At 48.0% G+C, this 16,481-nt stretch overlaps 1 protein-coding gene and 1 long non-coding RNA gene across 6 annotated transcripts in view; one reads left to right on the plus strand and one right to left on the minus strand.

The window, feature by feature from the left end:
* LOC135810074 (uncharacterized) overlaps positions 1-4,569 on the plus strand; it is a 52,231-nt gene extending 47,662 nt beyond the window's left edge. For both annotated transcript variants that reach the window (XM_065323542.1, XM_065323543.1), the window contains 5 exons: positions 216-355; positions 738-844; positions 1,653-1,677; positions 1,885-2,020; positions 3,454-4,569. In XM_065323542.1, the coding sequence (XP_065179614.1) occupies positions 216-355; positions 738-844; positions 1,653-1,677; positions 1,885-2,020; positions 3,454-3,718 (673 nt within the window). In that variant the 3' untranslated portion in view covers positions 3,719-4,569. The remainder of the gene's footprint in view (positions 1-215; positions 356-737; positions 845-1,652; positions 1,678-1,884; positions 2,021-3,453) is intronic.
* An 80-nt stretch (positions 4,570-4,649) lies between these two features.
* On the minus strand, positions 4,650-9,767 carry LOC135810081 (uncharacterized). 4 transcript variants are annotated; one of them, XR_010552266.1, is made up of 4 exons: positions 8,309-8,449; positions 7,945-8,055; positions 6,610-6,717; positions 4,650-4,963 (listed from the first exon to the last, which is right to left on the minus strand). It is a non-coding gene; the product is annotated as an uncharacterized LOC135810081 (long non-coding RNA). The 4 variants fall into 4 exon arrangements; XR_010552268.1 differs by lacking the exons at positions 4,650-4,963; positions 8,309-8,449 and adding an exon at positions 9,081-9,767 and having other exon boundaries at positions 6,427-6,717; XR_010552267.1 differs by lacking the exons at positions 4,650-4,963; positions 8,309-8,449 and adding an exon at positions 8,472-8,543 and having other exon boundaries at positions 6,427-6,717.
* Between the last annotated feature and the right edge of the window lie 6,714 nt (positions 9,768-16,481).

Consider the following 16,481-nt stretch of genomic DNA (forward strand, 5'->3'; position numbering starts at 1 on the left):
TGCTTTTCATAACTCTGCTGCCGGCATTGGAGGCATGGCAGTGGAATATTGGCCGTCACAATATTGCCTGCTACATGCCGTGTACAATCTATTGCCAAGTTGTCATTATGATTGCAGTTTTGATACCACACTATACAATACGATGGACAATGGAAGTTAGTGCATGTCTCCTTCGTCTGAACTTAGTTTGCGTCTCTCTGTGCATGCTAACGCAGGCCACTCGATGATGCAATGGAGAGAAACTCCCTGGAAGCTGTACAGCTGCTGCTCCGCTTTGGTGCTGATCCTACTCGTGCTCTGAACGCTACCAACTTCACCGTAGATGAGGAGTCAGAGAGTGCAATAGTCTTCAAAGGTAACTAGCCATCACGTTTTTCATGTTGTGTTTGGACCTTTTTTGTTATGTTTGGATTGTCAATTTGTACGAGGACCCAGTCCGGTGTAAATACTAAGTATATGAGAACTTTCGCACGCAAAGACGCAAATCCACACAATCAAGTAGACACTTCCTTCTATCAAAGGTATATATTGCGAAACTATTTTCACTGCCTCCAAACTACCGCTTGAATTATAGGAGAACTGACTGTTTTTTTCTTGTCTCTGCTGAGGATTTGCCTCTCTCGTGTTTTGGTCGAGTTTGCTGTGTGCGCTCCACACTGATCAGTGCAGTGTGCTGTGTCAATCCTCACGGTGTGTCTGTTCTGTCCGTCCGTCTACATCTTTTGATCCTTTTTCAGAGGCACTATCTGTGCGTAAAAGCACTGTCTTTGAGCTGGGTCGAGCCCTGCCAAAGCCGTTGGCCTTGTCTGATAGAAGTCCCCTACCTACTCTGGATGATATGAAGGTTAGTAATGACAATTTGTATTTATTCAACATTTCCTAGCTCGTCAAACGACTCCCAATGACAAGTGAATGTTAAATGAAGGGTGATAGCCAACAATGCTTGGTTTAGCTTGATTTGGCTTGCTTGCTTGGCTTGGCTCGGCTTGGGCTAGCTTGGCTTGGTTTTGCTTGGGTTATGCAGAAACAGCAGACGCAGAATACAATGTAGTATTGATGGCTCACAGCTGATTCTCGGGCTAGGGAAATCACATCGCATGTTCTTACCAGTGAGAGTGTGGGGTGTTGCCACTATCCTTGCTCTGAGTCACGACTGACACTTGGATGGCGTCCGTCCGTGGAAACCGATTCAGTGCTCCTGGGAGGGTCAAGGCCAGAGCTGGGCATCTCAAAGGCCCGCTTTGGTGTTGCCGTTCCGAATTTGTAGTTGTCATTCACAAAAGAGAAGTCCACAAGTTGTATTCTACATGTATTCAGCTAGGCAAGCGGTGCATCAATGACAGGGACCAGTTGGAGGATACCGGCTGAGGACTGGTGTTTGAGTGTGTACCTGGCCACCTGGTGACAACCCCGAACAGGAAGCACATGCACATTTCACTGACTGGCGGACGGGAGCAGAGATGGTTATAGAGCTGGGAAAGGCCATGAAATCGAAACAACTTAACAAGGGTGGTTACCCTCTGCCACATAGAACATGTGTATCAAAAACCATTTCGTTGCACGTTTAATGCTTCCCTGGTTACGTGCTATGAACCGTTGAACAACAGTTCTCTGTTCTGTGTGTTTTTGTTTTGTTTGCTCTCTTACATTAGCCATTTGAGGCAGCCCTTCGAGCAGGTGAGTTCTACTATGCGTAACGTGATGGTACTGCATGTACAGGGCAGGTTGATGCCAATCTTCTGTTTCCACACAGCCGCCGGTAGCGCTGTTGCACGGGCTTGTCTTTTAGCAGAAATGCTTTGTGTATGCATCGAATGCTTATGTCTCCTTGGGATGATGGTATGCGATGAGCTGGGTCTGTGTGTTGTGCTCTTTGTGTTGCAGACATCCATGCGTTAGTTCAGCACCTGGGAAAGATGTCTGCAGACAAACCTAGTTACTACGCCGGGGCTGCGTTTGAGGTGTCTGATGAACCATTCCTACCTACCTACAGTCTGGCTGTCATGCCCGGCAGTTCACAGTAAGTCTCCATCACTGCTTGATTCGTGGCCAGCAGCATCCGGAGTCTTAACCGCAGGGGGGATTTTTGAGTTTTTTTAGGCGTTTCAAAGTAAAGCTAACGCACCAGAAGGTACGGTAGTTTTGAAACAAGTCACACCAACTTTGTGTCATCAAAGTAGGGTCAAGGCACGTTTAAAAAAAACTTTTTTCTACAGAAGAAGTGCCTGTGTTGCCACACCTGCCGACATGTCAGTAGCCTGCCGATTTTTGAGGCCTGTCACGACCTGCCGACAATTGACCGTCTCCTGCCGACAACAGCCGTGAAAGTGTCCAAAATTGACCTTTGTGCTTGGTTTAGAAGTCATGGTCCAGAATTTTGGCTTTTACTGCTCATTACGAGTGTTTCCATAGCTCTCTCCTACAATGCAAACATCAGCTGTCTGGGGGAAATCGGCAAACTCAGCCTGAGTCGTGTGCACTGTAGAATCCCGCTGGTGGGTTTGTACAACGAAGCTTGGCGATGTTCGAACTTGGCCTAGGCTTATGCGCGGGTGGGTTTATTCGCTGGATTCTACGGTATATTAGGGTTACTATGAGGGGGGGGGGGGGGGGGGTCCGGGGGCAAAGCCCCTGGATGATGCATTTTTTTAAATCTACTGATATTTGGCTATAATGATGTGGCAACACTGTGACAGCTGTTTTCTCTGTTCTAAGTCGTTCTCTGACATGCCATTCCGAATCCGTCGAAAATCCTTCCTGGACAGGGTGTCACACGAACTCCTTAATCCTTGGACTTTTGCTGACTTGGCTCCTAGACTAACAGGTGTTTGGAAAAATATATTCATTCGCGTCATCGAGCATTTTTTCAGCCCTATTAATTTTTTTGTCCCTGCATCAGCTTTCCTTTTTTATTCTCGCGATGGCCTGTGGGGATAAGAGAATGTCATTGTCGTCGTCATCGTTGTTGTTGTTGTTGTTGTTGTTGTTGTTGTTGTTGTTGTGTTTGAACTTATGTCATTTGTCATCAGTAGTTGGTGTAAATGTTACATATGTCAATAATTCACTTCTTCACCTACCACACGTTCTTTGCCAACCAACACGCCCGTCTATCAACTCTTGAAAATTCTCTCATTTTTCAACAAAGGACCACCAATGAATTTCATACTGATACTACCTCCCGATAGCTGTTTCGACCATCGCAGGTCAGTTGTCGGGATGAAGTATCAGTATCGAATTCCTCCGTGGTCTTGTGAGAGTTTGTGAGAGTTGGGTTGGTCGGCTTAGAGTGTGCATTGAACGAGGAGTGGTTGATTTATTTATTTATTTATCAAGGCTGAACCAACCTACTGCTCAACTTGTGCAGCTGCACGTGTACACTGAGCTAGTGAGCTGTGCTAAGATCTCGGCCGTGTTGCTGCTGCGTGCTGCGTTGCCTGTCTACGCTTGCTCCAGGCGATACAACTACGTCCTTGTCGAGGATGTTTTGGAGACGCTCAATTTCGAAGCCTCGGACTTCTTGACGACCTTTCCGTCCATCCAGGAGTTGAACATAACCATGGCGTCGTTCTGTCGCCTTGCCGAGGGCTCGTTGTTCAATCCATGCGAGCCGCTGGACCGGGTGACAGATAGCCAACGTGCACCGGATGAAGAAATCAGCCTGTTCCTGTGGAACGACGATATACGCACAGTGCTTGGTATCCCTCTGGTTCTACTGTAAACTACTCGTCTTGTTGTTGTTGTTGTTGTTGTTGTTGTTGTTGTTGTTGTTGTTGTTGTTGTTGTTGTTGTTGTTGTTGTTGTTGTCATTGTTGTGGTGGTACTAGCTCCTTTCGTCGCCGTTTGCCATTTCATTTCCTTTTTTATTCATCCTGCATTTTATTGTGATTTAGTTGAAGATCTGACTGCACCCAGAGAGAGAGAGACAGTGTAAAAAATCCCAATGGTGCCCAGACTGTTTTAGATGTTCAAAGGCAAACGCGCCTACGCACATCGCTTGGTCAAACATGATTTATATTTCAAAGTGGTGCTGATTTTGAGTTGGGCATAGTGGAGGCTAACTTAGATCTTCTCTCCATGCCGATGCTCTCCCACTTGATGCTCCTGATATCGTCCTATTGTGAACAAGCTCAATTCTCTGCTACCCTAGGTCCGATCCGCTTCAAAGTTCATTTTTTATTTGCTTTATTACGCCATTGCTGCAGCAACGATAAGACAGCTGCAGCTGCATGAGCACCGTATCCACAGACTAGCACTAGCACATGTGTACACATCTATCCGTATATTGCACACCTGTTCTGATCCACTGGAGAACCTCTCTGAACAGTTATTTTTCCCTTTACAGGAGGAGCGTTTTGATAATAGCATTGTACGTGGAACTCTGTAACCATCCCTATAATATTATTATTCATTGTAGCGATTTAACACCTTTGTATGCATTTCCCAATCCTCTGTGTCCTTCCTACTCCTTGGAGTGGTCTTTTATTGACAGTGCTTTGCGCAACCTTTCCGCATCGTTCGTATTCATAATTCCTTTGTATAACTTTGGACGAATTTGAGATGTTTGGTCTACATGTTTGACTGCAGTGGTGTTGGTGTCCAGTGTATGAGGAGTGAGAAATGCATTCTGAAGTTCTGATTCAAATTGGGATTTCCGCCACTTAGCCCGCTCAGGTTTTGCTCTGCAAACATGGTCATAGAGGTGCAAAGAGATGAGTACTGTCTTGGCAGGTCTTTGACCATGATGATGACAAGCCTCCGCCAATCTGTCCTTGCGTCGCCTGCCATGTTGCACTGGCACTCCGTGCTGAGAAACAGCCAGGTATGGTGATCTCCGTCCCGCGGCTTTGATCGATTTGTAGACATGGCAGCTTCTTTGTCCACACGGGCGCCGCCAAGCGATGGGAATGCGAGTCACATGGGTTGTCGCTGATGCCCAGCATATGGAAGGAATATTTACTTCCAGCTGTAGCACAGTGGAGCATTTCAAAACAAAGACAGCGCGCCCTTACTTCGGAGACAGTGCAATTTGTTCAATGCCATGGCATAGGATGGATATAAACAAAGCTGACACTGTCATCCTCGACATGAACGCCAAAATCAATGGAATCTGTGTAGGGAATAAGAAACACATTATCCTCATTATCCTCATCATGACCAGATAGTGACCAGGTACTTGAAAGTGCATAATAACTGTGTAGATGTGCAGCAAGATCATCATAATCGCCACCTAGTCTCCGCCAGTAGTCCTGTGCTGATAGAGTTCAAGAAGCGCTGATAGTGCTGCAGTGCACCACCACCAGTAACAATTGCAAGTTGTTTTTCTGTCAGCGGACCCTCGTGTAGAAGGATCGGCAGTGAGGCATGCTATGTGAGCTCTGGGGTACGATACGATCACGTAGTAACTCCATTAACGATCGCTTCAACGATGTAAAGTGTTATAATTATGTTTTGCTGATTCTGGATGTCAAAACCAGCAAACGACTATTATCGTACTGGAATTACTAAGCACGTCTGCACTTTTGCAGATAACGGACAAATAATTCGTTTTAAAATCTATTCCCTCAATTCGTAATGTACAGCTGTACTGACATTCAACTTCCTGACGTTTAGCTCCATTACGTCTCGAATGCGCACGCCAACAGCCTTCCAACTTCCAAGGTTCTAAGTTCTAAGCGGTCCTTCATCTTTCGTCATCTTCTTGTCACGGCTAATATTCTTAGTTCGCTGCGATGTTTAGCTTGTTTTCGTCTTGATTGCGCTCACCTTTCCCTTTCTCAAGTTATTTCATAACTTAGAACCTTCCAAGTTGGAAGGCTGTTGGTGTGCGCATTGGAGACGTAATGGAGGTAAAAGTCAGGCCGTTGAATGTCAGTACAACAACAGTCATTATTGTGCTAACTGTGGCACGTAATGGAGCTATTAACGACTCATCAATATCAAGCTTATAATTGCCAGTGTTGGACAACTACAGGTAACTTGTCAACCTTTGGTCTTTTCTTCTTAGTTTTAATCCTTGGCTCTCCACCCGAGTTTCATTTACCGAAGTGTTCACTAATAAAGGTGGCCTTACAGAATCTGCACTGTGAAAGGTGACGTATACATCTGGTAAGTGTGGAAGCTCAACCATAACATCAGCGGCCCTCAGTGCTCATAGGGACTTTTGATAATGTTGGTGAAGGCATCCGCCAACCTGTGCTGGCTGCTCAATCTTTGTCGAGGCTAAACAAAGAGAGCACTCCACACCGTGCACAAGAAGAAAGTGCTGACCAATACCACTTGACAAGCAGTGTCATCGCACAGCGTGCGAATGACAGATTTGCACAGTCACTGAAAACAGTGCCGTGCTGTCAAACTGTCAATCTCAGACACGGGTCATCAGTCCAGGTCATTTACATTGTACATGTACTGGCATAGCTTGCATGACAAGCTGAATGCATGAGTCATGCTACGTGGTGCGAGCATCCACATGTATGCAGAGGTGAAAATACACACCCGCCCACACTTTCTTGTGGTGTACCGGTATATGATGTGGGAAATATCAAACATGTATCTAAGCAATTTACTACCAACTGTCTACAATTGCACACTCACATGCACACACACACTCACATCATCATCAACAGCAGCAGCATGTTGTGTACTTGCTTGCTTGGAACATGATCTTGTCTCATCTTCTCTCCATAGTGACTCCCTGTTGCTGTGCTTCATCTCCCACTGCTGAAGTAGCCACATGACACATACACAGAATACAATAAATTACAGAATGTCAGCATGAGCACTGCTTACAAATGTTGGTGTCTGCGCGCGCGCGCGCATGTGTGTGTGTGTGTGTGTGTGTGTGTGTGTGTGTGTGTGTGTGTGTGTGTGTGTGTGTGTTCCCTCTGGGGACGGTTTGTAATCTCCGAGCTCCCTCTGGTTGTTGAAAGTAGTTAGTTTCCCGAGTCTTCTGGGGTGGCTCTGGTCCACCAGGGTCGTCCCAGGACATGTAATTCTCAGCGCAAGAGATTCAGGGCCAGCGCAACAAGAAGACGGGGTGTCAAACGATGGCACCATTTTTTTTGCTTTTTTGCGCCTGAATCTTCCACTCGCGGCGGATTGGCAACCCCCCGAATGGACAGGGAACATCAGCGCTTCAAAAAATTGCCCAAGCACAGAGAGAGAGGAGACGCTGCCTGATTCGCGTCGGATCCTGGAATGTTCGTTCTCTCGTTGAGAGCGAGGGGGGGGCAAGTGTGTGTGTGTGCGCGCGCGGCCGGGCGTGTACGGGCGTGTGAATGGATACATGCGCACTGAGAAAGCCCTCAGTCTAAAACATAAGCACCCGCACTGAATAACTTGTACACACGTGTGAAATGTGTTATGATATTCGTCAGAGCTCCACCTAACTAGTACATAGTACACTCGGACGTCTCTTATCCGGGCACCTTGGGACCGGTCACTGCCCGTATCTCAGATTTGCCCGTATCTCAGGATAACTCATCTACCATGTCTCATATCATTTTTGAAGAAGTTTATTTGGAATGTATTGCTCATGTTCAGGATACAAAAGGAACCCATTGATAAAAATGTGTGGATTACATAGGTTGGCAGTGAAAAATAAGCACTTTCTCATACGGAAAAAAGTTCAAAACCCCCAAATTCGAAGCATTTGTGCTATAGGAACTCAAGCTGAAGGTGCCCGGTAGAGAGACGTGCCCGTATCTGAGGCGTCCGGATAAGAGGCGTTTGAGTGTACTAGTATGCTCATTCCATCCACAATTTACAACCAACACGTGATGTAGACTCTGTGATACATGATGACATCATGAGGCATAAGCCCCAGTAGGTGCTAATGTCATCATAACAGTCATCTTGACATGATTGCGAGCCTAATGACATCACCATGTCACCTCTGCCAGCACATGACGGCATAGGCTAGCTGGTACAGATTTGGGTTGCCTGTACCTTGGGCCAATCAGTATGGCGATGCACAGTGGCAACCTGGTGATGATGATGTTGAAGATTGGATTAGATTTGGGGCATGCCGTAATGAATGCTGACTGCACACGGTCTTACCTAGCACAAGCCAGGGAAGGAGAAGAAGGCAGGTGAGTATTGTCATTAGAACTTATCTCGCCATAGGACCAAATCCAGATTCATTATACATTTATGGTGCAAAACACTCACTCCCCAGTCTCCACTACAACCATGGCTTACAATGATGTCATCATTACTGATACTACTAATAAACTACAGTGGTGGCGCAAATTATAATCATACCCACATGCCACATCCCAAAACGATCAGCTACATCATGCACTGTACTAACCATGCAGCTTAGGGTGAAAAATACCCTGGGCCACGGAATCTAAACTCGATCCCTATCAGCACTGATCACACATGTACGTGCACTGGACTGACCAAGCCTGCACTACCAGTAGTAAGGCACTGGTGCATCAATCAATCAATCCAGAACCCATTGCAGTTCTTACGTTCTAGCTGACCAGGTTTGTGCTTGTGCGTGAAAAGGCACCATCCGCGCACTATGCCGCTTTTAAAACTGGACTGTTTCCACTCTGTTGTAGTGTTATCAGCACATCAAACCTACTCCTCCTCAGTGTACTCAGTGCATGTACTAGTAGCCACGGATGTCTGCACCGTCTGAGGTACTTTGCACAATTTGGGTCAAGGTTGACACCATCCCTATTAGTATTCCAATCAATGTGATTCCCAGATTGTTGTAGTGATCAGTGAAGTCACGGACTGCCACGGTGACCAAATGGACAGACCATTGGTCATTGGATCCCACGGCCCACACAACCCACACTCCGTATCACCACAGTATGTTTCAGACGCTACCACATCCACCTATCTGGACTGGGTTCAACTCAGTACCTCGAAGCCATTGCAGCCATCCGGAACGTGAATCGCGTGAACCCAAAGTCCAACACTGTCACACCTAGATTAATAGTCGACACAACAGTCAGACCAGTATGAAAACAGCGCTGATGAACTGGCCTAGCCTCATTTTGTGACTGAAATCCCGCGAGGCAGTTTTTCAACCCATCGTAAGTCAAAACAGACACGCACACAACACTTACATGATGTACCAATGGGCTTGCCATCCATTCTTTTGTACGTTAGTATTGCTATTCCGCTGAATTAAATGGTCCTGGAATTCCCTGTCACCTCTGCTCGAAGTGTCTGTGGCTGGTCAATGTTCAACGCTAGGTACAGGTGCCATGTAACAAACTGTCCCCTGTCCTAATTCCTCGACACAGCGGTATACCGCATTGCTTACTTTTACAAAGTCTCTTTGTTGGTGCGACAGTTGTACGGCTGGCTCTTCGTCGAGCGACGCTTGGCTGTCGTGGGCTCGAGAAGTGCAGCGTCATCGAGTGGTACGAACCATGGAACGACGGTGTCGCACAAGTCACGACACGGATCACGCATAATCACATGGCTATGATCGCGTTGAATGTTATTTCCTGGGTACGAGGCCGAGGACTTTCTGAGTGCCCTCTGTGTGCAGTGTTCCTCAGTCTGTATGGACACGGTGGAGATGTGCAAGAGTGGAGTGGTTGGGCACCTCGGGCAAGGCATACACCCGGTTAGGTCTGCAAAATCGCCGATATCGCCGACAGTTGGCATAGGTTGTGTTGCTCAACCCGTGATCATTCCCCATAGTAGGTCATACTGTCATAGCGCCGAATGATAGATGCATGCGTGCACTGATGACACAGTTCCACACTTCCAGATCTAGAATGGCAGCTGGAAGGGCCGATACTGGGATCAGGTGACACAGACATGGACCAAAACATTCACAATGGCGACGCATAGTGTCAAGCAGCCCATAGCCTAGCCTAGCAGTAACAATACAATGAAGAATCATACACGTGTATGGATGTACATACCAAGCCCTTGCTTTGCTCAGTCTACTCCCTTTCCGAGTTTTCCGCAGCCCGAGGATAGGCCTGGAACTGTGCATGCATTTCCCTGCAGCATGTCTGTGCAGCCAGCTGCTCCGCATTGCGATTCCTGGGTCTGCAGTCCCAGACGCTGGGCTTGTCAAGCCAGGTGCGACGTGGCGCCTTGGCGGTCACTGGCGATGTCAGGCCAAGCATCTGCGTCACTGGGGCACTGGCATCCTTATACTAGCACGGGATAGTGCAGTGACTGGATGTACCATCACTGCATCATCAGCACTACAACTGATCCGTACTGCGGCAGTGTAGTCCAACTCCTTAGACACTGTGTATAGTGTGCAGGGCATGGTTGATTGTTACCTATAAGCTATACTGACCAGTATGTACTGCGCTGACTGCATGGCGTACCATACACGGAGTGATTCGACGACGGCAGCGACGGGACAGCTCAGTTTGTTGACGTAGGTGTAATGGCAAGTAGAGGCTCACGTGGTAGGTTTGCTGCGCCCTACGAAGGCCCACCCTACACCGTACTCTGCCCCCTACTGGTTCATTGGGATTTGCACAATCGCTTCAAAGTCTGCTGCAACCGAAACGGAACTTCAGTTAGTAGTTCCAGCAGCTTGCAGCAAGGTCTTGAATCCAGTCATCACCGGTATGAAATCAGAAATGCCTTCCGAAGAAGTAACTTGGTCTCACGTCGACCATCGGTTCCCGGAAGAGGTACAATGGGTCGAGTCTTCTATCAACCTCTTGTCTGCGGACAGCTCCAGTGCTTCAATGAGCTCGAGTTCCGATAGCTCTCAAGCGTCACCCCGAGAGCAGCACAAGGCAGCGACATTGGAAAGTCTGCCTGGACCGAGAGACCACGGTAACGCGTCACTACGAGCGAAGAGAACATCCCTGCGTCGCCTCCCGCCGCTCATATCCAGTGCGTCTGGTCTTCGGCGAACAGTCAGTGCAAGTGAAGACCTGTGCTGTTCCAGCCCACAACCCGATTCAAATGGAACTAAGCTTGGCCAACCAGCAGCGCGCCTGCTTTCCAAGAGCACATATGACCTGGATCAACGTTTGAATGTGCTCAGTATCTGCATGCAAACACCTAAGTCTCAGCTACCACTGGATATCGAGCCAGAATCCCCGACAACGACTAGCACGTTTGCAGGCGATATCTCTGGTGAGGATATGAAACCTAGCAGGCGCTCGTCGTGTCCACCGAAGTCTACAGATGGCCTAGCTACACCCTGCAGCCTTACCCGTGGGATTGGCACCAAAGGGTTTCAACGACACAGCATCGGCGCGTGCCAGCGCAAACAGAGACGGTCCCTGAACCCCTCCGTATCACCAGACTCGCCACGCGACTTAGCATCTCGCCTCCCACCAATCATCACCACCGATGCATCCGGCAAGGTTCGGAGCAGCCGCAGAAAGTCTCTCTCGACTTCGTCCAGCCCACTCAGCTCACCAAACACGTCACCCAATTCCTCACCAAGCCTAGAGGTGAGGCGCGTCGAGGCGCGAATGCTCCGCCAGAGTTCTAGTCCCCTTATGTCGCCGCTAGCCTCACCCGTTCAAGAGGAGCCTCCCAGCTCCGACAGCTTCAGTCTATCTCCGGCTGCTGTTCGTTCTCGCCTTGCTAGCCCTGCCAGCACACACCTGTGTGTCCCGGCCCTGAAGGACTCCAGCGTGGCCGGTAATCGCAGTGTATCGTGCCCGTCCTCGCCTAACATGCCCGTCGCAGCGGCCAGTAGCCAGAATCAGTCAAGTAGTAGTAACACCACACACTGCCTGAAACACACCCGCAGTAGCAAACTGACAAGCATCAGCCGCAGATCGCTGGACAACTAACTATTACTTTCTCGCTGTGACGTCAACAATCAGCTCCCGCCTTCAGGGAGGCACGTAGGCATCCTTCAAGACAATTTCAAATCTTACTTCGCTACCGAACTATACAACTGTCATCAGCCGGGGCCTCACCAGCCCCAACAGATGGCATAGCTCAATTGGCAATCACAGATTTAGCATATTATTTCCGTTATTAGAGATGTCCTATGTTCACTATCATCCCACACCAGTGCTTAACAGACTCTCTCCTGAATTATCATATCGCTTTTATCCAGCCATATCGTTCAGCAATTATGCTCAATTTCTGCCGTTCATTTGGCTCTAACTAACTTATCAGCCACAACGTGATTGAAAACGATTTCCAAATAGCCACGAACTCACTACGTTGACGTGTGCGGGTGTGCCTTGCGCGGTGGGACATCATGTAGAGCGTTCAGTGTGCATGCGCGTGAGTTAATATTCTGCTTCAAAAGCGTATACACAAAGGCCTTGTCCGTGTTGGGTGATGCAGACCAGACACAGACCCATTACAAGCCAGATGGCAAGAAGACAAGCTGTGGTCTCGGCCTAGCCGCAGCACACGCCTTTTCAAAGTTCTTGCATGCAGTGGTATGGCCGCAATGAGGCAGAGGTGACCTATATGAGTCTGTTTGTTTCGAAGCACTGAAGTGCAGTGTATCCTTCTGGGCATTTAGTCTGCCTTTTACCCAACCCGGAACACACCCGCTGCGGATTGCCAGCACGCGTTTAACATTATTTCCAGGTGTGTGTTACATTGTATGTCCGGAGACACATGCAATTGCTTGTGTCTGCTGCTGCATGTATGTACCTTCAATGGGCTTTCCTTACCAGCTACTACTTCGAAGTACCTCTCTCTCTCTCTCTCTCTCTCTCTCTCTCTCTCTCTCTCTCTCTCTCTCTCTCTCTCTCTCTCTCTCTCTCTCTCTCTCTCTCTCTCTCTCTCTCTCTCTCTCTCTCTCTCTCTCTCTCTCTCTCTCTCTCTCTCTCTCTCTCTCTCTCTCTCTCTCTCTCTCTCTCTCTCTCTCTCTCTCTCTCCTTCTCTTTCTCTCAATTGTAATGGAGAGTAGTAACTCGGGATAATCGACCCAGTGGACATGTACGTACGCACACATTCCCGGGCTATGTGCATGACATTTGTGTCAACACAGTCGCGGTCAATTCTAGAAATGTCTCCCAGGATAAAGGGCAAAATCCGTTACTAGTTTTTTTTCGAATTCGTGGAACATGTCACTGAAGCAAGGCAGGGATAAATTGTATTGAAGGCTAACTACTAGAGGCTAACTATGTAGTTTGGTACATTCACTATCTGGTACATGAATCCTCTGACTGCTGAGCCCGACAGTAGGCGACAGGTCTGTCGAAAACATCTTGCGCTGTGTGCGGCAAGCGCGAGGATTTGGAAGTCTCCTGATCACTGAGTCGAATAATGATCCATTTCGCATCACGTGGTTTAGCAGTAGGCGTCAGAGCAGGCCTAACGGCTATACAACATGCCAGTACGATAATTACTAGGCAGTCAATGTCTCTAGCTCTACCTCGCTATCCACGTCGTGTATCCTCGCAGTCACACACCGGATTGTGTTATCTCTTGTACTGCTACATACAGTACAGAGCTAGCCGGTAGCACCGTGCAGTAGCACAGTGCAGTGGACACTGACGTATTAAACGACCATTGCCTACGTCACACAGCATGGCAGGGCGCCACAGTCCCAGAATCAATACTCCCTTTGTATTGTACTTGTAGTGTTGTACAGTATTGATGTAGTGCAAGGGGATGGGTGGGTGGATAGGGGTAAACAGGATGTAGTGCAAGGGGATGGGTGGGTGGATAGGGGTAAACAGGATATGTACTACATTGTAGAGAATACAGCGCTGCTGCCACACACACAGCACAGGACCACACACGCACAGAAAACAGGATTTTACAGTGCACTGCATTTGGGAGACATTGCATGGTTCCCGAGCGTCATGCATCGTCAAGATATCTGGAGCAAAGCCATCTACGCTCGAACACTTGCGACATTATCGGGGCCAGGATCCTCGGGGTTGGGAAAAGTCTCTTCCTTGCCTGTTCGAGCTAAAGACAACAGACGGGTTGTGATGCTTACAACATTGCAAGATGAATAATTCATCTAATTATTAGTGATGTTGTGTACATAACGCGATTGTGAATGGCTCTGCTCGTGCAACAAAATACCATCATCACATTGCTGCAGCTGCTGGCGCCTATCGTTACAGGCCACGAAGCAGTAAACACAAGCACAGTTTGCAGTTCACAGTGTACGTCTCCGTTGCATGGTTCATCCTGAACCCCAATACTACGTCACTGATTACTACGTCACTGATTACTACGTCACTGATTCTTGCAATTGCCTACGAGCACATGTACTATAGTATTGCGGCCGAAGGTCCAGATTGGTCTAGAAGACTAGAACCATCAATTCGCTCCCACGCTGGAAGTCTTATTATTCTAGTCTGCTGACTATTGTACCCTTTTTACGTCAAACACAACATACCTATGAGATGAGTTATGAAGGAAAACGAAGCAGGGACAATGAGTGCTAGGGGCACCGCAAGGTGGCTTATTGATTCAGTATAATGTTAGAAGCATCAGTGTTTTATTGCAGGCGCCTGTGTGAATACGTTTCAGTTTCCAGTGTCTGCTTACGTGTGCTGTGATGCAGTCAAGTGCAAGGTTCAGTCTGCCACTGACACTGCCAGTTTGCCAAACAACAACATCCGTTGGCCGTCGTCCACCAAGCGAAGGGAACGAACGCCCACTAGTTGGTCGGGCGATGCTGGCCAAAGGAGGCAGTTAGCAAATACAATGTATGCCAGTTTGGACAAAACTCAAACGATGGTATTCTGAATTTCTGATGGAAGAATAAGGGCCGAGAGGTTTCTATGTCACCTGATTCAAACTATCAAACGTCATCTCGACAACTGTCGCATTACTGTAGATCAAGGAGATAATGTCAAGGCATGTACTGTCATTTTCGTCAAAAGACCCGCACTGACCTCGAACCCGACCACTAAGCTACATGCTCGATCAAGTGCATAGCCATAGATCCGGGAGGGAGTGTTGGATCTACCATGATCTACCATGATCTACACCATGATGTATCGTGCACATCTGCCATGGACCTTGCTGCAGCATTTCGCTTCCACCTCTCGCGAGACCGATCTTGCTAGGCTTTATGCAGAGAATGCGAGTTTATAGTAGATCTACCGGTACATGCATAGTATACCGTTGATCACACTGGGTTACACTGGGTACGATATTACATTCTAACATTACCCGGTAGTAGTAGAAGTCACAAACACAGGTCAAAATAAGGCTGAACAGAAAGGTCCTGTCTCAATGCCCAAGGGCAGAGCTACTTACAAGAAGAGGAGGACGATTTGCGTCGTAACTGCGAGTTTCACGCGGACATCAGACAACTGTTGCCTGATGTTCGCCTCGTGCGACTCGCAGTTACAACGCAAATATCCTCCTCTTCTTGTTGTTGCAGATCAACGTAACAGTATAAAATGTACCTGCGCACGCCGCAGCGAAATCTCAATATGCACGAGCATTTAATTTGATGAAGTAACGTTACGAGAAGGTGGACATGTTCTGTCTGCTGATTGTACTGAATCACGTTCTATGTCTACGCCCTAATTCTAATGCAGCAAACATGAACTGTGCGGCATGGTATTGCGGGTCTACAAGACAAACGGAGGAGTCCTGTTCTTGTTGGGCAGATCCGCGAGATTACACAAGCTATTGCACAAGATAGCGACGAATTGCCAAAAATACACGCAACCGTCGGTGTGCTACTTCGGTGGTAAAATTAATCTGGTGTTCGGTTGTATTAATCTCCTCCCAGGCTACGTTTCACGTCAACCTACAATCTTGTACAACTGTACTTGAAAGACAGGTATTGGTAAGCATCAGTTTAGAAGCTGCTGGAATATTGGGTAACTGTGAATGATGGGAGCGGTTCGCCGGCATCGCCAAAGTGAGTCTATTCAATGTTTAGCACAGCTATCTATGTGGCAAAGGTCAGGGGCAGGTGTCCTGCCTGTCCTGCGATGTCATGAAATCCACCAGCTGCTTCTCTAGAGCCATGAGCCTGGCTGGCTCATTCATACCTGCGTGTGAGCACGTGGGTAAACACGTAGAGACAGCACTTCTTCAATTAATTATTATTTCTGCCGTTTCTGTTGGACATACTGATGGCGGAGGTACCGCCAAACATGCCTACAACCAGGGGTGGTATTGTGCTGCTCCATGCTTGCAATACTGTGCAGTGGCAGACCAGGTCAAAGGTGCAGGCCTGATGATCCGTTGTCATGGCGTGTGCAGACGTACGCAATGCTGTCTCACCCTTCTGCAGTACTCCCTGGGGCAATCACTGGCTCTCCAGCCCAGGACAGCCTGGGCATTCCATGGACCACAGCTCCGTCCGACACGTAATGAGATGGCAGACAGGTGTCCAAAGTCTGCCACAACGCATGCTCATGTACAGTAGCTGCAGAGACTCTCTAAATTCAAAAGCCTAATTTCTAAACCAGCTAAACTGTATGTGACACTTGATCCCAGTGTAGCTACCTGGTCTTCAGAATCATCCCCATTTCCCCTGTGCACCTACTGCCCAGTACTGAGTACTGAGTACTGGTTCACACGACCATGATCGTTGGCATACTGGGGATTGGGGACGTGCAGTA

The sequence above is a fragment of the Sycon ciliatum genome, chromosome 2, assembly GCF_964019385.1.
Source record: "Sycon ciliatum chromosome 2, ocSycCili1.1, whole genome shotgun sequence".
Lineage (NCBI taxonomy): Eukaryota > Metazoa > Porifera > Calcarea > Leucosolenida > Sycettidae > Sycon > Sycon ciliatum.